Source organism: Schistocerca gregaria, chromosome 5 (genome assembly GCF_023897955.1).
Source record: "Schistocerca gregaria isolate iqSchGreg1 chromosome 5, iqSchGreg1.2, whole genome shotgun sequence".
Classification (NCBI taxonomy): domain Eukaryota; kingdom Metazoa; phylum Arthropoda; class Insecta; order Orthoptera; family Acrididae; genus Schistocerca; species Schistocerca gregaria.
In genome coordinates, this window is record NC_064924.1 from 358072993 (window position 1) to 358098555 (window position 25563).

The following is a 25563-nucleotide window of genomic DNA, read 5'->3' on the forward strand; positions in this document are numbered from 1 at the left end:
GCCTCTGGGTAAAAATTAAGTTGAAATACATGACACCTTTGAAACTAGACTTTTTTTCCTTACAAATTAAATGCTCCTGAAATACAGTCCTGACTTCTTGTAAACATACAGAAATAGTATGCTAAGTTTATTTTCACAATCAGGTTTTATTTGGTTATATTTTAAAAATTAGTACATAAATACATCAGTCTTTAAAGTTTGTGTGAATTACTTTAAGAGAAAAGCTCAAATAAATGTCTTCACATATTGTATTATGAAATGTCACTGTTTTAATATTCCAGTTAGCTCATTTACCAACTGATGTAACATATCTTGTTTTCATTAAAGCATGTGTAAAAATTTCTTCAATGGCAGTGATATCCAGCTTGTGCAAAAAACAATGTAACCAAATAACACATTAAACTTAATGTTAATAAATGTTTTGAAAGAACTCTTTTTCAGTAATTGTGTTGGAACACTGTATTTGGTATTATACCAAGACATTTAAGATCAAAAGTGTACATGTTAACATAAGGTAAAGTCAATTAAATTAACACACACATTCACTTTAGTAAGTTCATTATGGATAAGGCACTGTGGTGTTTTTTGTAAAGATATCAGAAAATTTTACAGAATTGCAATAGCCTGTCAGGAGTTGTATGAAATATTACTCAGCGATTTTTGTTGACAGTCCACAAACCTGCAATAAAATAATGAATTTGTATTAGTTAGTTTAGTTAGTTATTTGTTCCATAAATCATATTCTCTGTACACTTTATGATGTGGAATATTTCAACAGAGCATAGGCTTTTTCCATAAAAACAAGAAATTATTTCTATTCAAAAGTGACCTTATGATACAGAAAGAGTTTTTAAGAAAAAAAAAAACTTTAATGCACTTTTTAAAACACTTCTGATATCTGTCAGACACTTTCTTTCAATTCACAGATCATCCAAGAGTTTCATAGCTGTGTATTTCACTCCTTTCTGTTCTAAAGTTATATTCATTAAAGGATAATGCACATCACTTTCCCTTCTAGTGTTGTACTTGTGAAAATTTCTGTTACTCTCAAATGCAAATGGGTTGCTCATAACAAATTTCGCAAGGGAATAAATATAGTGTGGGGGTGTAATTACTACTCAGAGGTGCTTAAAGAGATATCTGTAAGATTTATGTGTGTCGACCTTATTTTCTTTTTTGCACTGAACACCTTCTGCCTAGATGAGAAGTTACCCTAGAATATTACCCCATAAGACATCAGTGAATGAAAATATGCAAAAGATGTACCTTAATGTCTTTTGTAACTCCAAAGTTGGAAAGTATTCTTATGCAAACAGAAGCTGTATCTACATATTTTAACAGATCTATTATACAGTTTTTTCCAGATTAACTTTTGATGAATATGTGTATCTAAAAACTTACCAACCTTATTTAATATTTTCTGTTTGTATGCTAAGTTAAAAGGAGATGAGATATTTGTGGTATTGTACAAAGACAATAAAAGCAAACATCAGAACCTGTTATTTTTATAGCACTTCATGATCTCATGTTCTACGAGCCATTATGTCTATTCAAATCACTCATTATCATGAGGCACCCTGATCTTATGTAGAACAGATTTGGTTTTCTCATTTCCCACAAAGAATGTGGTGATACTGTAATTCTTTTCTCCACTTGCTGCACTGCTTCCATTCTTGACAGGTAGTCCATTTCTGGGTACAACCAGAGACACACTCACCACTCAATTTCATTATCATCAGCAATTTACTACATAAAATATTGGTATTGCTTTTCAACATCCAGATTCTAAATTGTTTTATGATTTACAGGCATAATTCAATAAGTTGTAAGGTGTAGCACGGAATCTCTGTAAAACTTGTTAACTCAAAGCTTCTCATGCAGAATATTACAAACATCTGCTGATTTATTCCCAGCAGTGCCTTTAATATGATAATGACTGCAGCAAGCATCCTACTCAATCACAGTTATGACTCAAAACTCATTTTCTACAGTACCAGTCATTACCGGTCATTCCAGCCCACTTCTGTCTTCAATGTGTTTTCTTTGAAGTGATAGCAGGTTTTTATGGATTTCTTGCCATATCCATTTGAAGAATGTGTATAGTGTGTTTTCTGGAAGATGGAAGGAGAGAGTATTACAGTAAAACTTTGTTTTCACATTCCCACATTTTACGTTTTCCCGCTTTTTATGTTCATTTTTGTCAGTTCCAATATAAAATCCTATTCTACATCTACATCTACATTTATACTCTGCAAGCCACCCAATGGCATGTGGCGGAGGGCACTTTATGTGCCACTGTCATTACCTCCCTTTCCTGTTCCAGTCGTGTATGGTTTGCAGGGAGAACGACTACCAGAAATCCTCCATGCTTGCTCGAATCTCTCTAATTTTACAATCGTGACTTCCTCGGGAGGTATAAGTAGTGGGAAGCAATATATTCGATACCTCATTCAGAAACGCACCCTCTCAAAACCTGGCCAGCAAGCTACACTTTGATGCAGAGCGCCTCTCTTGCAGAGTCTGCCACTTGAGTTTGCTAAACATCTCCGTAATGCTATCACACTTACCAAATAACCCTGTGACGAAACGTGGTGCTCTTCTTTGGATACACCATTTCCCACATTTTAAGTCTGCTCTGGCATTATCACAACCTTTAACTCTAATTCATACAGACTAATCCAAAAAGTGCATTGTATTCCTGCTCAAAGTCAGCACTGGTTTAGCGTAGTAAGAAAGATTTTCATTGTCAGTGTGCAGGGTAGGGTACCCTGGCCACCTGCATTACAGAATTGCAGTGTTTGAGATGGTTGGAAATTGTTATGAATCACTGCCCTAATGGTAATTGTGATCTGCCAATAGTGACTTTATTAGCAATTTTCCTTCTGCTCATTGAGTTGTATTACAACAGCTTTAATTTAATTTTAAAGTCATTTGTACAAATAAACACTGCTTTTAAAGGCATCTGCCTCTATAATGTGCATCCATAAATTATTGTTACTTCCTCATACAATATGCTAATCCACACTAGACATGAAGTATTGTGGTGGTACCACCTGATGTCAGAGGTAAACATACCTCCTGAAGATGCTCTGTAACATGACAACAGTTTCCACCCTATTTCTCACCCAGGAGAACCTTAAACTGAGTGACCTCCTTGTCAAGAACAAGCTGTACATATCATGCTTATTTTTCTCTGTTTATGAAGACTCTCAACTTTAATATTTTAACCCATGTCATGTTAAAAGTTTTATTTACCATAATTTTATAATGATTATCAATAACAAATCTCACTTTAGAACACAAATATCTTTTTAATAAGTTTTCATGAAAGAGTGTGCTTCCTTCTTTGTTCCTATCATGTCCAATGGTGTAAATAAAACATGGAAGCAAAAGACTTTCATGAAACCACATTAAAAAGATATCCATGTTGTAATATATTGGCTAAAATACTTAGGTTAGCAGTCTTGGTAAACAGATAATAACAGGCATGAACTCTGAAGCTTGTTGCTGTAAAGGACGTCACTCAGCTCAGGGATGTCCTGGGTGAGAAAGAGGGTAGAAATTCTCATCATATTGCACAGAATCTTGAGGAAAAACGTTTAGGTCTGACATCAGGTCCTACCAACCTCAGCCTGCACACCTAATATGGATTAGCATATTTCACACAGAAGTGACAATAATTTGTGAAAGCCCATTATAGAGACGGCTGTTTACAAAAGCAGTACTTATTTGTATAAATGACCCTGAACTTAAATTAAAGCTGTTGTAACACAATCCGATGAGCAGAATGAAGGCGGCTACTGGAGCCTTTCCCATTAGATCATTTCAGTTGTCACAACAGAAGAAAGAAGACAGTCAACAAGTGATGTTTCAAATCATGCCAACTTGCCACAAAAAGTTATGGAAAGGTTTAGGAAGAAAGTTCTCTTGTCACTAAAAAATAAAAATGATTACTGTACATTTAATCAGAAATTCTGAAATAAAATGTGCCACTAGATCAAACTTCACCAAAAGTAGTCAGTATAATTTATGTTCTACCTTTACCATATAGTGAATGTTCGTTTGAATGCCACGAGGGAGGTGCAATTCTAATAATGATCGTGAAAAAAAAAAAAAAAAAAAAAAAAAAAACAGTACTGTACCAGTAATAATAAGCCAACAAACACTAGTGTAAAAGTCACATTCTGCACTAACTTGCAGCTGTGCCTATGAGTGAAATGATCAGAAAAGATGGGAAATGTACTTCTGTGGAAAAAAAATTACAACATGTACACTCACATGTTAGATGAGGAGTTCAGTTTGTGTAGGAACTTGGACTTCCCCTTTGATCCTGAATGTGATTGTGAGAAACCAGCCTAACATTGAAACCAATGTGAGACAATCTGGTTCATTGGCAAACAAGCATATACACATTCGGCCATTAGTATATGGTTGTTTTTTGTTAGATAAACTTGTTGCAGAGTGGACTTTGACTTGATGGCAACATACTGGCAGAAAAGGTGCTTCAGTTTCCTGTGAAAAATGAGGGTGCCCAACATCCTAGCCTCAAATAGTCAGAGTGATTGATTTAAAACTCACTGTAACACTGTGTAGTGAAAGTGTAAGTGTTGATAGCGGAACTGTGAACCAATGGAAAGAAGATCTCTAAAATATCTTTAAAGAATATGATCCAAAAAATATTTTTTAACGTTCATTACATGGTATTTTTTGTAGAATGTTACCAAATAGTTTGAAGCTTAAGGGACCAGTCAAGCAGAATCTAGAAGTGGAACACAGAAGTAATAAGAAATGAAGAGATGCAGTTTAATTTCTCTGAGGCTATAGACACTGCAATAATAAATAGCTCAGTAGGCAGTCTATTTGGAGAAGAATGGACATCTATAAAAAGGGCAGTCACAGAAGTTAGAGAAAAAAATGTAAGTACAAGGAAACCATGGGTAACACAAGAAATACCTCAGTTGACCAACAAAAAAGGAAGTACAAAAATGTTCAGAGGAACTCAGGCATACAGAAATACAGGTCACTTACGAATGAAATAAACGGAAAGTACAGGGAAGATAAGGCGAAATGGCTACATGAAAAATGTGAAGAAATCAAAAAAGAAATGATTACGGGAAGGACTCGCTCACCATATAGAAAAATTAAAACAAACTTCAGAGACATTAAAAGTAAGGGTAGTAACATTTACAGTGCAGTGGAAATTCCATTGTTAAATGCAGGGGACAGGGCAGACAGGTGGAAAGAGTACATTGAGGACCTCTATGAGGGGAAGGACTTATCTGATAATTTGAGTGAAGAAGAAACTGGAGTTGATAGGGAAATGATAGGGGATCCAGTATTAGAATCTGAATTTAGAAGAGCTTCAGAAGACTTAACATTAAATATGACAGAAGGGATAGATAATATTCCACCACAACTTATAAAATCACTGGGACAAGTGGCAACAAGACGACTGTTCACATTGGTTTGTAGAATGTGTGGAACTGCTGATATACCATCAACTTCAGGAAAACATCATCCACACAATTCCCAAGATTGCATGAGCCAACAAGTGTGTGAAGAAGAAAGGAAAAGGAAACTGAGGATCTGTTAGATGACGATCAGTATGATCTTAGGAAAGGTAAAGATACCAGAGAGTCAGTTCTAACATTGTGGTTGATAATTGGAGCAAGATTGAAGAAAAATCAAGACATACGATCTGTTGACCTGCCAAAAGTGTTTAACAATATGAAACGGTGCAAGGTGTTCGAAGTCCTGAGAAAAATAGGGGTAAGCTATACGGAAAGACGGGTAATATACAATATGTACAAGAATCATGAGGGAACAATAAGAGTGGAAGACCATGAACGATGTGCTTGGATTAAAAAGGGTACAAGACAGGGATGTAGTCTTTAAATAAAAGAAAGTTTCCAGAGCACGATTAAAATTCAAGGTGAAAGGATATCAGTCGTACGATCCACTGGTGACACTACTATCCTCACAGAGAGTGAAGAAGAATTACAGGACCTGTTGAATGGAATAAACAGACTAATGAGTACAGAAAATGGATTGAGAGTAAACAGTAGAATGACAAAAATTATGAGAAGTAGCAGAAATGACAACAGTGAGAAACTTAACATCATAATTGGTGATCATGAAGCAGATGGAGTTAAGGGATTCTGCAACCTAGGCAGCAAAATAACCCATGACGGATGGGGCAAGAAAGACATAAAAACCAGACTAGATTTGGTAAAGAGTTACTCCTGGCCAAGAAAAGTCTATATTGGTATCAAACATAGATCTTAATTTGAGGAAGAAATTTCTGAAAACATACAGCTGGAACACAGCATTTATGACAGTGAGACATGGACTGTGGGAAAACCAGAACAGTAGAGAATACAAGCATTTGATGTATGGTGCATCAGAAGAATGTTGAAAATCTGATGGACTGATAAGGTAAAAAATGAGGTGGTTATCAGCAGAATCAGTTAGGCAAGGAATGTATGGAAAACACTGACAAGAAGAAGCAATGGGATGATAGGACATCTGTTAGGGAGTAAGGGAATAACTTCCACTTTACTACAAGGAGATGTATAGTAGAGCAGAAACTGAACAGGAAGATAGAGTTTGGGGCTGCAAGTGCTACTCTGAGATAAAAAGGTTGGAATGGAAGAGGAATTTGTGGTCGATTGCATCCACCCAGTCAGTAGACTGATGAATCTCTCTCTCTCACACACACACACACACACACAGACACACAAACACACACATGCAAAATATTACAAAGTGAGATCTTATGTTTTAAAGGCAAGAAATGCCCCAGAGGGAAACTGAGTTAGCAGAGATAACCATTTTAGTCATGGTCAGTGCTGACGGATCTGAAAAATTACTTTCTTTGTAATTTAAAAAGACAAGGTGTTCCAAAAATATGAGAACTCTGCCCACTAATTATGATTCCGACAGCACTGCATGGATGGTCAGTTATATCTTCACATCCACCATGCATGCATTCGATGCCGAAATTGAGGCAAAAAATAGGAAAATGATGCTGCTACTTAACAGATGGCCAGTGCACCCTGACAAATCTCCAGCTCAGAAATATTAAGTTAGTGTCCCTGGCTCCTAATTGCACAAGTGAGCTGTTATATCTGAAAATAGTACATTCATTTAAATGGAAACATAGAAAAATGCTCTTCCAGAAGGCTATATTTATACACGATAATGGCATGGACCTCAAATCTATGACCATATAACATTTGGGTGCAATGCATTACCTAGCCAAAGCATGGATGGGTGTGACTCCTTTAACTGTTTCTGTTCCATGAAAGCAGGATTTAAATTTACAGAATACACACAGGATCCACTGGAAGAAGATTTGTCGGAGCCTACTGGTATAGGCATATCATCTGTGTTTCAAGAATATTTCAGAGTTGATGCTTCAGTCATCACTTCAGAGGTGCCAATAGTAGACAGCATCATTACCAAAAATTTTGAATAAGGGAGGAAAGAGGTTATTGTGAAGAGGATGATGAAGTCTATGACCAAGAACCAGTTGTGCCAAGTAGTAGAGAAGCTATGGAATCTGCTAACACTTCAAGGCGGTACACTGCAAATGCATCACATAATGATAATGCAATTTGATGCTTTGTATACTGTAGAGAGACATGTAGATCTAATTGCTGTGAGAAAGAAACACAAGCAATTAATTATTTCAGATCTTTTTAAAAAGGCAATATTTAAATTGTTTTAATTTCATATTTTGAGCAATATAGAGAGAATGACATTTTCATTTGTTGTGTTTCCTTAGCTTTCCTATATTTACACTTTTCTGCATTTTACACTTTTTGAGTCAGTCAACTGAAAAGTGTAAAAAGGGGGCTTTCCTGTATTTCAACGATTGTAGGCCCAATGTGATCTGACACAGTAGAAATGAGAGAACATTTTATTGAGCTAATCTCATGCTGTCAACTCATTAAACCAGTGGTGAACTGTTGTTTTGTGAGATGTCACCAGAAGCCTGCTGCCAATGTTCCGAACACTTGTATGCAGTCACTCCTATCATAAACTAATAAAAATTTATTGGATTTAATTTCTCATTTTTCAGCTTAATTGCATTTTCAGTCCAACTGATGAAACAAATGACTGCCAAGCAAGCTGAAATGTGCATAACTTCATTACAATGGGTGCCACTACATACTACCTGTTATTAAAAATAGTGTGATGAATAACAACCCAAACTATCTTTAAAAAATCTGAGTGGCCCTGTTACAGACTTTGCCTTGGAATGTATAATTTAAAAACTCAGAAGAGAGATCATAGACACAGAAGTGCCCAGATAAACAGAGAGAATCTGAAACAAGAAGCGCACAAATTTGGACTGTTCTAAAAAATTTAAGAACTACAACATAGTCCAAATAGGCTGTATGTTTTTTATTATTTGACCTTATTTTCATTCTTAAAACATGGTGAGGCCTTGAAAGCCCACGAAAATAAAATTTCAAAATGTTCTACAAGTGTAATTTCATGACAAGAAATGCAACTACTAAACTTTCTGCTGTTTGTTCAGTGGCTACAAAAACTGATCAACATCTTTTATTGTGCTTCGCAACGCGTGTACATTATTTCTCATGTGATCACAAATAACAAAACGCAGAAAAGACTGCTTAGTACAAAATGCTCTAAGCTACTCATTCTGAAGGCAAAGACAAAGATATATTCTGTACTTAATACAAGAGACCCAATGGAAAGATTTACACTGACTCATATGCTTTTGAAACATAAATTTCTCTTTCCATTATGTAGGGAGAAAATGGACAACAGTGAAAAGTCCATTAGACCTGAAAAACAGGAAGAGTCACACATAATGCACAATAACAGACAAGTAACATATCAATGTTATAGTTATTTTCTGCATTTCCATTCATTATCATTCCTTAAGATCTTCTGTTTATCTGTCTAATTTGCAAAGCCCATGTTTTCATATTTTTCTGGTCGAATAGAAAATCATTATGCACACCCTTTCTTGTGCTTTACTGAAGCTTAACACTGTCAAGACCAAGTATATTGATATGAACTGCCAGAAATAAAATCAGTAAAATCTTACTCTCATGACAAAGTAAACAATGTGACACAAAAAAATTTAGTACAGTTTTGCCCATGGGTAGTCACAGAAGAGGAATTATGGGAATTCTTTGTTTCCACCAAGATCTCACTATTGCAAGTGTGCAAGTGTTGTGAAACTTGGAGCAGGTTTGCAAGAAGTTCTAGAAACTGTAAAAACAGTAACTGTGTGTTGTAAAATAAATGTGTTGCAATGTTAGGCTGATCAGATGACATGTATAAAAATGAATTAAAAGTAGCAAACAGAGTTTTTAAGAGACGCACCATGTACATCATGGGATAAAAAAGTGATTATGGTAGACATACTGTACAGGCATGATCTTATGAAATCTGCTTGTGTAAATAAAGAAGTCTGAAAAGCAAATACAACTTACAGAAAGATCAGCAAGACCACTTAAAATGGTTTTTCTTGCTATTGATGGTCTGAAAAGAAAGCACTTCACACCAGGTGGAACGCATGTAAATAAATGGGGCAAATCACTTCTCAGCCAGAAAATCAAAGTGCTAGTGAAAAGTGTTTTTCTAGAAGTCAGAAATGTGATACAATTTCATTGGAAACTATAAACAAGGCTGCAAAATATCTTCCCTGCCAGCTCAGCAGGAATAGAACATAAAGAAACATTAGTTACAGAAGAAAGTACTGAAGAAGAAGCAGCTAAGTTAACAGTGGCAACTCATGGAGCAACACAACCAAGAAGAAAGAAAAAAGAATCAGCAAGCGTGGCAGCATATCCAGCTACAGAAACAACTGCACCGTCAGATATACAGATGTGCATCATGCTGTAATGTTTAAACTACCCCCAAACAAGAACACAATATGTTAGAGCAAGACATCTGCCATGAAGAAGTGGGAATTTTTACTCGCCAAGATGAAGACAGCACCTCCACATTGTAGTCCAGAAGTGCTCTTCAGACAAAAGTGAAAAGAAAGCAGACACAAAAAGGTAAGTGGTGAATCAAATATGTCAATCAAAAGCCTCAAATTTATAGTGGTTCATTGAAATGTCCACTCACTCCAAGACAAAATCAAAAAATTACTAGGTCTACAATTTTGCTTCAGCCATTTTTTTTCAAAGTTTGGAGCTTTAGTGTCAAAAACGTACAGGAAAATGATGATTCATAGTATTTCCCATTGCTGGCAACTACATTCTCCCATCTTTTGGATAGCATACGAATCCCATGGTGGAAGAACTGGGAGTCTTTTGTGGGGATCCATGAATCAATTCAATTTTGCACTTGTTCATATGATCGGAAGTGCTGGTCAGCCAGACTGCATACCACTGATCAAAAAAAGGTGGTAGTCAGAGAGAGCAACATATGGAGAATACGGCAGGGGGGATAGAACTTCTCATTTCAATGTTTCCATGTATATTTTGACGGGTTTTGCGACATGGGGCCGAGCACTGACCTGCTACAAAATTACCTTTATGTGTCTATCACTGTATTGTGGCTGTTTGCGTTTCAGTGTTGAGATCAAATGCATCAATTGCTTTCGATAATAATGTCCTGTGACTGTCTTCATCTGTTTCTGTAGCTACGAAAACATTCTGTCTTCCACCGCCATGCTGGTCTTTGACATCAAAATCGCCATTCTTAAGGCAGTGAAAACATTCTCTGCACATTATTCCACTAATAGTTCCCTCACAATTGGTCTTACCCATCATTTTAAGAGCCGCAGCCACAGATTTGTTCATGTTAAACCAGAAAATTAAAACTTCCCCCCCTTGGTGAGAAACGGGTACATAAGTTGATGTACTTAATCTATAATAACCTTATGATGCAATCACAAATCGACTAATGTTTTTATGGCATTATGCTTACAAATGCCTAAGTTTATTGTATTACACCTACGACCAACCACCTGAACCTCACTTGCTGCTACTGTTGTCTATTGCAAAACAGCATAAGCAAAGTTGTAGACATAATGGAAGTATTATTGTCAGACCAATTACAAGAATACCTGTTATGTGCTTTAGTGAGCATTGGCTAACTGGTGACATGTTAACAAACATGAACACATTATGTTAGAGCAAGACAAGGTTTTGTTATGACAGCTCAATACGTAGAAAAATATCTGCTCATAAGTAATCATGAAAGACGGTATCAACTTTTGTGCTTGAAATGTATGAAAAAGATTTTGAAATTTCTGCTGTAGAACTAACTTAAATAAACTTGTATGCCTAATGATACGTCTCAGAAGTTGGCATTACTAATAAACAAATCAGTCCTTTGTTTCTGATACTAGTTTTCATTGAAAGTAGTGTGATTATTGGCTGTTCTTGTAGTAAGCTAAATTCTATTGCTTTTTATACATAAATAAAATGACTAAGTGTAAAAGTTACTTCAAGAAACACAAATTTGCAGGTAACAGATATGTGAGACCTGCATTTTCTTCTGAAGTACTCAAAAACACGTGTGCTAGTAGTGAAGGAAACCACGATAATGTTTCTGAAGTGACCACAGCCCCTAGTGTATCAAAAAGGAAAGTAACTTTAGAAACAGGTGGCAGTGGTAAAAGTAAAGATATTATGGCAATCAAACCTATTTACAGAGATTTGGCAAATCCTGAGCTACTTAAGAAGTGTTTACATGGGAAGACCCAGAATGTGAATACCAAGCAAGGCGGCGCAATGGTTAGCACACTGGACTTGCATTCAATACCGTGTCCGGCCATCCTGATTTACGTTTTCCATGATTTCCCTAAATTGCTCCAGGCAAATGCCGGTTCCTTTGATACGGCATGGCTGACTTCCTTCTCCATCCTTCCCTAATCCAATGAGACCAATGACCTCACTGTTTGGTCTCCTCCCCCAAACAACCCAATCCAACCCAGAATGTGAATGAGTCCTTCAGTAATGTTGTGTGGTGCCGTGTGCCTAAAAATGTATTTGTTGGCCTTATGACTCTAAAGTTAGCAGTGCCTGATGCTGCAATACCTTGTAATGGTGGTAAATACAAAAGACTTAAGGTTCTGGAGAAGTTAGGGATAAGATTTGGACAGAACACAGCTAAAGGACTCTGGGAACTGGATGAGCTTCATGTATGTGAAGCAGAGCTAGCTACTCAACAAATGACAAAAGAAGCAAGAAAGAAATGGAGGAGGCAAGCACTGGGCTGATGTAGCACAGAAGAAGACACAAACTATGGGGGAGGGCAATTCTAGTGCATAAAAGATGCAGAAATCTAAGTCTGTATAAGAATTTGTAATAACAAAAGTTTTAAACCTCAGTATCTCTGGACTACATTTTTTGCAATAAATGGCCTGTTTTCTAAAAAGGTACCGATGGTAGAGACATGAAATTTTCACATCATGCCAGAGTGTGAGATTCAACACATATGGAACTAGGATAATTAAAATATCCAGAGTCGTTTTGTTTTTATGTTCATTTATATACAAAATTCTTTAAAAAAATAGAGTGTTTGAAAAAGAATAGATAACATGCCTCACAATACAATTTTAGTAATAATTCTAGTTCAGTGTATCTAGAAAAGTTTATTCAATAATTATGGAAAATTGGAAGTTGGTGTCTTAAAAAGTTTCCAAGGTAATGGGTCACAAAATTCAATAATTTTACATTGGCAGCACAAAGGACATACAGTGTCCCTTTAACAACTTTAAGGTAGTCTTGACGATATCAGCAACCTGAACAAAATAGTTATGGTATGTGGAGGCTTTAACAGTGACTTCAATAAAGTTTCAGAAGATTGGAGTGATCTTTTGGATATTTGCAACACACAACTTGCTCCCAACTATAAATACCCCCACCAGAGTCACAAGTCTACCAACACCACTATTGATATGGTATTGGTAAGCAACACAACTAGAAATATCAACTCAGGTTTCAGTGACCACTATGCACAGCTTCTTGAAATATCTTCAACACTGAGCTTAACTAAATGAATAGAAACAGCACAAATAGGATGAACCTTCAACCAACAAAAAGGTTGAGAAGTTTATAAATCTACGAAGGAAGGAAACATGAGTTGATGTGTGTAGGTGTGAAATGCAGATGAAAACAAGGTAAAAAGAACAGAGTGACTAACTATAGGTTCTTTGCTCTACTCCGTGTAATCTCAAAATTCATAGAAAAAGTTTTTCAAAGAAGAGTGGTAGATTTCCTGGAAAAGCACAAAATGTTATGTATGGTACAGTGTGTTTTCAGAAAGGGCCAATCAAGCAATTTTTGAACTTTGAAATGAAGTATTTCAAAAACTAGGTAATGGTGAATGTGTCAGTGAAATACATCTAGATCTATCTAGGGCTTCTGATATCATAGATCACACTAAACTCTTGCGTGAGACCAACAACATGCTCATCACAGGAACATCCAGCAACTGGATAAGATTGATAAGATCCTACATAAGTGGACAAATGCAAGTGGCTCAAGTGTAACACCACAAATTAGGACAACATCACTGAAAGCAGGAACAGATTAAATACGAAGTGCCACAAAGATCAGTGTTGGGATCTCTTCTATTTCTACTATGTGGAATGACCTGAAAAAATTCTGTGAGAACATCATTCAGTTTGCTAATGATATTTGGGTGCTAGTTAGTGGGAAATAAATGGAAATGCTTCAGAAGTGTACAGCAGAGACACTGAATAATAGTGACAACTCATTCAGTCACAACATGTTGGTAATACATACAGTAGAGCGTTGATTATCCGAAGTAGTTGGGAGACATGGGTGTTTGGAAAACTGGTTTGTTTGGATAATTGAACAGCACATGTTTACTTGCCAAAAAGAAGTACTGTACAGTAAATTTATTCACTAAAACAGGCATCTCTTTTAGTATTACGAAGTAACATACGAAGTAACATACAAAGACAACTTCAGTAGGAATATATAGTATGTGTAATAGTTTATTAAACAAAAATATATACATATTACATACGCATTTTGCATGAACAATACACACAATATACAAAATTAACGTTTAAAAAAATCCTTAATTTTTGTTTGACTAAGCAAGCCTACACACTTACGAGCAGCTAAGTCACGTACTTTTTTCATTATAGATATCTGCATCAAAATTTGTGTGAATATGGGTCATTAAGAAGTTGTTGGGCTACTGAGGGCAGGCCACGATTGGCGCATTTGGTCATTATGGAAGGAAGTGTGTTGCAGAGTGTGCAGACTAATCCAAGTGCCAGCATTGCCAGCATATGAGTCATTGCATCGGACTTAAGAATGTCTCAAAGCAGTTCCCAACACGCTTTGAATGCCAAGTCTTTAAAAGCCTTTCATCTCCTAAGGGTGCAGTTAGGGCTCACTGATGACCATCCCACACATGTGTATTTTCCACGAATAGTTTCTGCATCAAAGTGACCAACATGTGCATTTCCCATCTTATGTGATGTTCACTGATGAGGCTACATTCACTAGGGATGGTGTTTTCAATCACCACAATAAGCATTTCTGGGCATCAGAAAAACCCCATTGTGTGCGGTACAACATCGTTTCACAGTTAATGTGTGAGCATGTATGGTTGGCAGCTGCATAGTCAGGCCATAACTTTCACCATCCCACTTGACTGCCATGAATTATCAGACCTATCTGGAGCAGGTACTACTTGAAATTTTACAGAAAATGTGAGGCACAGCATATTGGTTCCAACATGTGGGGCACCTGCTGATTTTGGGATTTTGGACTGGCTGTACATAGGCATTTGAACAGGTCATTTCCGCATCAATGGATTGGGTGTAGTGGACTGGTTCCCTGACCCCCATGCTCACCAGATTTATGAAGCCTTAATCTCTTTCTGTGGGGAGCCATGAAATCTATCACATATCATGATCCTGTGGAGTCTGAAGTGGATCTCATCATGAGAATAGTCTGCACAACTGCTCCAGTCAAAGAAACTCCTGGTTTGTTTAAGCATGTCCAGGCTGTCAATGCTCCATCAGTGTCAGGCATGCAACGTCTTGGATGGTGAAAATTGCAAGAATCTGTTGTAACATTGGGGATGTATTCATGTGGTACACTGCGTGTACTCAATATATCCAATAAGTGTTTCAAATTAATCACTCTCTTGTTTCCTTTCTGATCTTTGACCTCTACTATTGCTTACAGCTGATATTTTTAGCCATGGCTTGCAGTGCAATTTTCAAACCTTATGATGTGTGCCACCTTCTCTAGAAGTTTGTCACAACATTTCTGGGACAGGACACCCATACTCAAAACTTAACTATAAAATAATTTTCTGGGGTAACTCTTCCCTCAGCTAAAAGCTGTTATCTACAAGAAAGGATTACAAGAATAATGGAAGGTATAAAATTGACAAAAACCTGTAGACCACTCTTTAAACAGCTGGAAATCCTCCCACTTCCACAGATCTATGTGTATGAGATGCCTGTTTTTGTGAAAAATGTTTACTGAAAAATCCCATTGTCTTCCCAGAAAATGAAAGTGTTCACTCCCATAACAAAGGCAAAAAGGGAATTTTCAGTGTCAGTGAATACGAACTTAAATAAAAAAGAAACCTCACATTATGGTAAAGTTATTTGGCATAAGTTTCCCCCAGAAATTAAGTCAATAAACGACCTGACAAAGTTGAGGTCAGCTGCTAAGGCACATCTGATTCATCACTGTTTCTATAGCCAGCAAGACTTCTTTCAGTTATGTGTTATATAAATGTTGGTACGTTTAAGTACCTTAATTATCTACCATGTAGACGATAATGTAATACAAATATCAATTTACCTGTAAATTATATGCTATTTCTGCTTTTACAATGTATTCTCTTTCCACTTGTACAATATATATTCTGTACTTAACTTAATGAACATTTGATGTGAAATAGTGTAATTAATGTATATTTAAATTCTGTAATATTCCATTTTGTTACACACTGACTTATGCTGCATGATTACCTGGGCCAACAAAGATCTACTCTATCTTGAAAAGGAAAATTTTTCTCCACTTTTAAATTTTTGAATCCCAATGAGAGACAAGAATGAGGCAACAGCGAAAGTAAAGTTGTGAGGGAAGGTCGTAAGTCCTGCTTGAACAACTCAGTTAGTAGAGCACTTGGCTGTGAAAGGCAAAGGTCTTAGATTCAAGTTCTAGCTCATCACACAGTTTTAATCCACCAGTAAGTTCCACATCAGCATACATGCTGCTGCCAAGTGAAAATTCATTCTGGTGGAAACAAGCCCACAGGCTGTGGCTATACTAAGTCTCCATAATATCCTTTCTTCCAGTAGTGTTTGTCCCACAAGGTATGCAGGAGAGTCTCTGTGAAGTTTGGAACGTAGGTGATGAGGCACTGGCAGATGTAAAGCTGAGGGGGCAGGTCGTGAGTCATGCCTAAACAGCTCAGTTGTTAGACAACTTGCCCATCAAGGCAAGGTACCAGGTTTGAGTTCTAGTTGGGCACATGTTTAATTAGTTTCAAAGTTGAAACTACAATGGTGTTGGCACTCCTGAAGTTAAGCATACCCATCTGCTATTAAAATCATGCCTTCAGTGTTGGTATTGCGGGATCTGGACAGAGCCAGTCTTGCAGCAGTGTGTACAAATATGACCTGGAGCTATTAGATTTTGTTTGCAATGGACAGTATGCTGGCCATCAATACATGCATGAGTTGAGTATCTGGACTCTCACTGCAACAGGAACTGGATCACACTTGGATCGTATTTGAGAGTTTGTGTCAGTTTTATGAACTTCATGCACTATTTAGGTCTTTTGGGTTTGCTAGTCTCAATTGTACCTCCCTTGCTTTGGTTATCAATGTATCAAAAACTATTCTGTGGATTCTACTGCAGCATTGTTTACAGTGTTTGCAACAAACTGAGTAACACTAATGACTAATTTTTTCAGCTACCACAACAACTGAAGCAGTAATTAATTCTGGCAGCCCAGTCCCTACCATCTTTCTAGCCCTCCAGTGAGATGAAAGACACAAATGTTTGCTGCTTGTGTCAGGACTTTACCACCTTGGTAAAGGACCCCAACTTACAGCAGACTTCAGTAGTTCATTGGCTGCACAAGTTGTCACTTTTCTCAGATCAAGTGACACTCTTTTATTACAAGGTATTTGCAAGAATCTTATCATATTCATAAGATTCATTTAGTACTTGCACATCTGTAGTTTCTTTAGTATAAAGATAGAATGAACAGTCTGACAAGATATTTGCAAGAATCTTATCGTATTCATAAGATTCATTTAGTACTTGCACATCTGAAGTTTCTTTAGTATAAAGATAGAATGAACAGTCATATTCATATAGGTAAACATCTAGTGGTGAAGTTGTTATACTACATGGCTACTTTCACTAGTGACACTAGACCTATCACACAGAAATGTCCTATGTCTCAACAGACTGGGAATAAGAAGGTAGGTTTGTGAGATAGTGGGATATCTGCTTGGGAGTGGTAGGAATCATTTAAGGGAATAATCACTCATTTCACTGTGTGATTCAGTTGTCTAAGTTGTAATGAGGTGAATGCACCTTTGTTGCTGGCTGGGGTGTGTGGTAAGTACTTTCAAAGTATAGGAGGGTATGACATGTCTATTTATGTATTATGTTTTTAGAGTAGCATCTTACAGTGGAGTGCTTGGTAAGACCTACAACATAAAGTGTGGCAAATTGCTCATTGCTGCAAATTTACTGAGGATGAGTAGCAAGACTGCAAGGCAGATTTTTCATGTGGAATCAGTGGCAGCTATCAAAGTGAAGGTATTATCAGTGGTTAGTTGTCTTAAAATGGATAGAGATTCTTTTGGATCCACCAGAGAAATAATAGTTAATGACAACAAATGTCCCTTACTGAACAGAAGAGGACATATGAAACAAACTAAATGTCATGAAGTTGCAAAGGAATGAGGGTAAAGTATCCTGGCTCTGGATGTAGATCAAAAGGCATCACCTGTTTGTATCAAATGACGTGGTTTAGAGTTCTGGTTGACTTGGGAGAATACTTCTAATAAGCCCATGACCAAGTAACCATAGAAGGGGACCATGTGAGTGTCAGTGGGTGTGTAATTATTTATAAATGTATCTTACAAATGCAGAATAGATATTGATGAGGATATAGTTGGGGATACATATAAATGAAGTGGCAGTACAGTTGCAGTCACAAAGTTCTGCTCATTATTTGGGTCAGCAATTGATAGGCCCTGCATATTATTAAGCCAGAACAGCATGACAGTCATTGGTATCACCACTTGAAACATAAACCTATTACAGCATTCCAGTTAGCAAGATGTAATGTCTTCATATATACTTACACTTCTTGTTGGCCTTCTTCTTCACTTTCTGTGGATTTATGTCTGTATGAGTGTGCCAATTTATGAAACTTTGGCCCCCATTTGCTCAGGAAATCAAATTCTTGGTCTCCTTCTTCTGTCCCTGTAACAAAGTGTATTATGTTGCCACTTAATTCTGCTGAAACAGGTCAAGCCAAGAGTAACATCAAATTGCAGTGAAGGAAACAATGTCTCAGATTTCTCCCTGCCTGTCGTGACAATACATTTTGAGTTCATATCTTTGTCGCCTTCTATTATTTTCTTATATTTTCCAACAGCATCACATTCTTCTTTTCCCCAGCACAATAGACTGTACACAATGACAAATTCTCTTCTATATCTATGTCTATACTCTGTGAACCACTGTGAAGTACATAGCAGAAGATACACCCAACTTTTTCCCATTCCATTCACATATGAAACACAGGAAGAATGACTGTTTAAATGCCTCAATGCATGCTGTAATTAATGTAATCTTGGCCTCATGAACCCTATGGGAATAATATATATGGGATTTTAGTATATTCCTAGTCATCATTTAAGGCAGTTCTTGAAATGTGCTAGCAGGCTTTCTAAGGTTAGTTTTTCATCTATATTCAAAAGTCTGCCAATTCACTTCTTTCAACATCACTGTGACCCTCTCCCATGGGTCATACAAACCTGTGACCATCCATGCTGTCCTTCTCAGTATCTGTTAAATAACCCCTTTACTCCTACTTGCTACAGGTCTCGCACACTTAAGCAGTATTCTAGGATGGGTTACACAAGTGATTTGTAAGCAGTTCCTTTTGTAGACTGAATTTCATTAGTATCCTACTAACAGATTGAAGTCTGCTCAACTCAAAATCCTTTTCAAGTGGATGAGGCATATTTTATCTATGTGGATACATAAATTTTCCATTTACAATAACAAAATTAGGAAAATAAGTCTGCAGCAAAAAATTAAGAACATTTTTAAGATTTTTTCCTGAACTACTTATACAATGTGACATAGCTGATTTAAACCTGATATTACTACTCTTGTACTGGTTATGATATGTCACGAAGGTCCCCTGTATGCTAAAAAGACCCATTATCAGCAGTGTAACTTTAGGCAAGACATTTAAATATTACTAGATATTTAGCAATGATTCAAAAGGTGCAAGAAAATCATTGACTGAAGAAAACTCTTCAGATAGTAATACAGGTTAAGTGATTAGCTACATAAATTGGAGAAATATGTCTGTTAACATCACAGCAGTCAATGGAATGAGAAGCACCTTAAATAGACTAGTTCATAAGACTTACACCATAATATTGAGCGAAATATAGTTCATATGACAAGAAAAACATGTAAGTGAACAGAAGTTTAACCATTCAGCTGTTGTTACCCAGTGTATTCCATTACTTATTCGGTGGTGGCGTTCGCCATTGGGGTTTTTAGCAGCTACACTTAATAAGTATATGTCTACATAGCAAGTATTCATATAGAGTATCTGTACTTTTATACTCCTCACTGTTTTCCTCAGTATTGCACATAAATATTTTTGGTGTTCTGCCCTGACTTTTGTGTTCCTTTTAATGTGAATGAATATTGTTGTGTTTTTGCATTCCTAACACATAATATGTGTAGTCATACAGCATATTAGACAGGTCAGGTCCTCATGGAATCTGCAGCTTGATCTGTCAAAGATCTGGACATTATTCATGTTAGTGATTAGCTTCAGTACATCAAACTGCAACACTTGGTAGCTGCTAAGAGGAATGTGACCATTCTGTTTAATCAAAACCAGCCACAAAGAGAATTTTTTATGTTTCTCATGCCCCTCTAAAATCTGACGCGTACCCAAGAAATTATAATTACCAACTGCACAAAATACTGGAGATATTGTATCATCTGTTGATCTTGCCACACAACCACCCTGTTTACCATCTGGTTGGTGTTTTCTTTGACATATCAAAAGCATGCAGTACTATTTGGAGGCACAACATCCTATCAAAACTCCACAAAGAGAAATTTCACAATGTCTTACATTCATTCAGTCCTTCAAGTGTAAATATCTTTTCAAGTACTGTATCAGTCATGTCTGTCATCATTTTTACCATTAGATTGGTTCCTCTTTGGTATCCACTTAACCTGACACAGTTGGGAGATTACCTCCCTTCCTTCGATTTCTACCACAGTGATATGTAATATGATCATTTATAGAAAATAACATATCAACCCTAACAACAATTATAGTAGTAGTAACTACTATTACATTTTATTATTACATAAGAATTCAATTTTCAGCACTTATTATATCATACACTGAGAACACTAATAACATGACAAAAACTGCTCCAATAATAATAATGTCACACTGTATTCAATCCAGAACATTCATTTGAATAATTATTGTTCTAAGAATTATTATTAGGGCAATAAGAGGTTTAATCACTATTAAGTGATTGGGGATTAAGCAAAATTTTAGGATTCAGATTTTCTCAAAAAATTGTAGGGCCTCCATCAGTTCACAGGCTAACATTATCACTGTGATAGGAAATCGAAAAACTCATAGGGCAAAAGACACTCTAATTTTATAAAGTTCCTTAGCCATATCTCAAGGGAAGCTGACAGAGCTCATTTGCACACCTTGTACAAGTCTTTTGTGTAATCCTGGCTCAATTATAGGCACATGGTTTATGGAAAAGCAAATACTTCATACTCAAAAAATTATTTTCTTTATTCATAATGAGGGGATCAGACTGACAATAACTGTATTTGAGATCAGACCTAGACAGAAATCGGTTCTAGATATGCTCAGGCCGGTGAGACACCATATGTAAACCAGTACAGCTCTCCTTGCTGTGCCAGGCTTTTAATTATCACCAACAGTAAGTGGAATCTCATCTAGCACTAGAGTAAATCTTTACAAATCAACCCGAAGCTATGAGGCCATATGGGATTCTCACATACTGAGACATAGAGACATAATACTCAATTGAGAGTGGATTAAGTCTCTATCCTGGTCACTGAAGAGGACCTAATTAGCTGTAGAACTGCTGAGATATATGAGCAACTCACTATGTTTCTGAATGAGTATTTTATTAAATTTTAGGTATTATATGAGGTTTAAATAGATGACTCCAAACACTGAGACCCCATCAGCTGCTCTGCTGTATTCCCTGAAAGTGCATTCAAGATAATTTAGCAAACAAATTTTCAGTTAATGATGCAAAGTTATATGTGATCTTAATGGGATTAGAACAGAATCAGATACAAATGAGCTATGAAATTCCTCACCTCCTTTAACTCCATAAATGTTCTTCTACTTGTCTAGTCTATTTACACAGCAGATTAAGAGTCCACAATATCTTGAATTCCCTTTTCCAACTGCAAGTTTCATACTGCTGCATACTATGACATTTTGGTATTGAGAACTCAGATAGAATTGCCAAGGATGCCTGCATGAGACAAACTGTGCTACAGTATTCTATCACTTCCCTTTTGAGACAAAGGACCTTGCAATAAGAGGGTCAAGGGAGGGCTACATTTGTTGAAGAACAACAAACTGACCATAGGTAACATTTTCGAGCCACTGAAAGGAGATTAAATAACTCCAGTAAGGCTCCTAGTAGCACACTATCCTATGGTGCATGGGTTACTTCTCCATCAATAGGACCCACCAGAATAAATAGCTTGAGTGATTGTTGCATACAAATTTTGGTATGAAACTTTTTAATTAAATGTCTATTTATCACTACAAACTGATTACTCATGGTTGACCCACTACTTGTTTATTGCAATCTTCTATTGATCATAATGCAAAATTAAACATATCTAACATAAAACTAAACCAGCTTTGCACAGAATAAGCTCGCTGATTGAGGGTAACATGCTGATTGACCCAGAAGTTCAATATAAGAGTTTTGTAAGCCAAGGTTATTTATATTTTTACTAGTAGAAGAACAGCATACAAATAATTAAGTAAAATATCTCTGCTGTAACCTAGGGCTTAGGCCCTATTGCAGTTCAGCCAGATCTGTCAACCTGCATTACCCAGCAGATACCAAAAGCATAAACAGCAATATGTTTGTGGGCTTGTTTGAAGGAGACTGGCAGTGCCAAGCTCACAACCAGTGAAAATAAAATTCTCACATTATTTTTCCTATGCCAGTTTCATATCTACAAGTGAGTGGGGCACATTTTCATCCACTCCACTTGTATTTAAAAGACAACATGACTCTAAGGGAGCAGTTCTGACAGTGGAGCCAGTTCCAGTTAACTTCACTTCAGGAACACTGAATTCAGTTGCGACGACATGGTCCTTGGGAAGCCATTGATAAAACATCCAGCACATCATCTACATGTGTTTGTTATTGCACTTTGCATCTAAGTTACAGTGTCCATTTGTCCTGGTTTTCCTGGGATAGTCCCATTTTTTTCTAAAACGTTCCGCTGTCCCACAAGTTTCATCGGGGAGACTCCAGTGTCTTGCTTTAATGTCCCATTATCACAAAAGCTTTTTTTGGTGATGCTAAAATGTCCTGTGATGCAGCTTGGGTAAAGTATTTTATGCTAGCAGTTCATTCCACAAGCATACATGCCAGGAAGTGTCACTTGTACAATTCGATCTACAATATTTGTTTATTTACTGTTAATATTTTGCACTATTGTTAGTACTAGTTTGTGTAGGGTCATATTTATGGTTGATTTAGGTAATAAGAATTTTCATTTCTGTCGTCGTGAACATTCTGAATACACTGTTGTGGATATGTGACGATTTTAAATCTGTGCAGTCACTATTTCAATCAGGCCAAAATGAAAGTGTAATTTGACACTTTTATCCCCATAAGTGCTGTAACTGTCAAATATATGTGGATTTCCTTAGTGAACAGTTTGTGCTCACATGAAGGGGGGAAGAAGAAGGGTCAAATGTATGTGGGTTTCCTTAACGAACAGTTTGTGCGCAGATGAAGGGGAGAAGAAGAAGAAGAAGAAGAAGAAGAAGAAGAAGAAGAGAAAGAGCATGAGACAGAGGGGGGAGGGAGGGAGAGAGAGAGAGAGAGAGAGAGAGAGAGAGAGAGAGAGAGAGAGAGAACAGAATGAAAGCTGAAACAGTGAAGATCTTGCTCACTGGCAAAACAAGTTTTAATTGGGAATCACATGCTCACTTTTAAGAGACAATGTCAAAAGAAAATTCACTTATTGGTAGCATACACAAAAATAAAAAGTACAATGACAATGCAGGAGAAACTGTAAAATGTCATTTGGGATCATCTGAATGCATGGTGCAGGTGTAAGCATTTATTTCCATTAAATTTTGTTGATACTGTTCGTGTCCCATTTGTCCCCTTAATTGACCCAGGTTCTATACTGTTATGTCTTTTTAATAAAACTGAAATAGACACCCTAGTTTAAGTGATCCATTAACTCTCCTGGTTTGGGCTAGTATCATAAGTAATAATTTTGTTTGGACCTTGTGTTATTTACATGCCAAATCCCACGAGTTCAACTGTATAAACTGCGACCTGAATAAAAGTTTGGATTTTAATGAAACTGACATTGGTAGTTATGTAGCTAACAATGGAGAGCATGTGTTAAAGCACCCCATGACTGTTAAAGCACTCTGTGACTGCCATCACAAAAGTATCAAAAGAGAAATACACATGTGCAAATTGTAACATTAAAAGATTGAATGGCTGGCTAATACTGACCTCCAGCAGGTGAAATTCTTAGTACTAAATATTATCCTAGCTTTGAGAACCGAACTCCTCCCTCATGCAGAAAAGAGGGATAGGTTTGGTAAGGTCAGAAATGAAACGCACATCATTCAGATCTCAGGATGAGAGAAACCTACCTGTTGTGAGGACTAAGTTAAAAGATACAAACTTTAACCATTAACTCTCACTGATATCTCCTGCTTTACTTTTGTGTTCCCCTATTGCCACAATGGGAGGATCCCTCTTAACCTGGAGCCTCAGTGAGCTGCCTTTCCTTTAAAACCTTCCTCAAACAACCCCTCTCTCCTCCCTCAGGAAAGAACGAAACAAATCCAAAAGCTATGATGGTTACTGTGGCATCAGTCTCTAGCAAGTCACAGCAGCCAGCCAAGAGGTAATGGGTCATCCATGGGTGGAATATCTTCAGACCTAAAAAAGAATGTGATATTCCCAATACTGAAGAAAACAGTTGCTGGTAAGTGAGAGTACTGCTGCCCAACCATCAATTTCATAAGTCAGAGTTGTGAAATACAACACTTTTATCAGGAATAAAACACAGGGAGAAAAATTTTTACTCACACAAAAGCCAAATTTCAGTTCTAAGAATTGAAGAAACAGAATGCAATAGCAAAGAAGGGAATGAAACAGGGTTGTAGCATATCCATTGTGTTATTCAATCTGTACACTGAGCAAACTTTCCAGATTTCCCCAGAAGAATGATGAATATTAGATACATATGTTACATAACTAATGAAAAGTTACTTAATCAAACATTGGAGAAAAGCACTTTACTGCATAAACTGACAAGGGAAGGGATAGGTTGATAAAACACAGTTGGAGTCATAGGGAACTGTTGATTTAATAGTGGTGGTAACTGTAGGTAGTAACAGCTATAAAGGGAGGCCAATGTCTGAGTACAGTAGAAGATTGAAATGGATATAGTTTTCCAGAAATAAACTGTTTTCCACAAGACACACTAGTAAGGAGGGCTGCTTCAAACCAGTCTTTGGACTGGTAGCAGTAGCAGTAGCAATAAGAATACCAATTTTCATTCAAATTTCTCTACCTGTTTCAGGTTACACTGGAACATAGATATATGGCATGTACAGGGTGGTCATAATTTAAGTTAGACTTTCAAAATGATGTAGAAATTAGACCACTAGTTAGAATGATGTCAAATTGCAGTGTTTATTATCGAAGGGGGAAAATGTATGGCAGAAGAGAAAAAATAGTGTCAAAATTGATCAATAGATGGCTCTGTACGTGTCATAATATGTAGGTGAAGATGCCTGTCATGCGTAAGACCCATAGAAGTTGGTATAAACAATCTGGGTACACAGCTTTTCCTCCTTTCACGTCCATGAAGTTCGCCATGACTGTCTCAATGCCGGATCATGCTCTGCTTGTAAAACTACATTACAAAGGAGATGACTGTGTGCACGTCGCTCTGCAGAAGTTCCAGACGCTGAAGGGTTTAAAAAAGGTGGTCAAGGTCTGGAAAAAATGATTCAGAAATTCGAAAAGAC

General features: G+C 36.8%; 1 protein-coding gene across 1 annotated transcript in view; it reads right to left on the reverse strand.

Moving 5' to 3' along the window:
* Positions 1–212: 212 nt before the first annotated feature.
* The window catches only part of LOC126273342 (neural-cadherin-like), a 597074-nt gene continuing 571723 nt past the window's right edge, over positions 213–25563 (reverse strand). The window contains exons 26-27 of the mRNA XM_049976888.1: positions 18335–18455; positions 213–679 (exon numbers count right to left, since the gene is read on the reverse strand). Of these exons, the coding sequence (XP_049832845.1) occupies positions 628–679; positions 18335–18455 (173 nt within the window). The 3' untranslated portion in view covers positions 213–627. The remainder of the gene's footprint in view (positions 680–18334; positions 18456–25563) is intronic.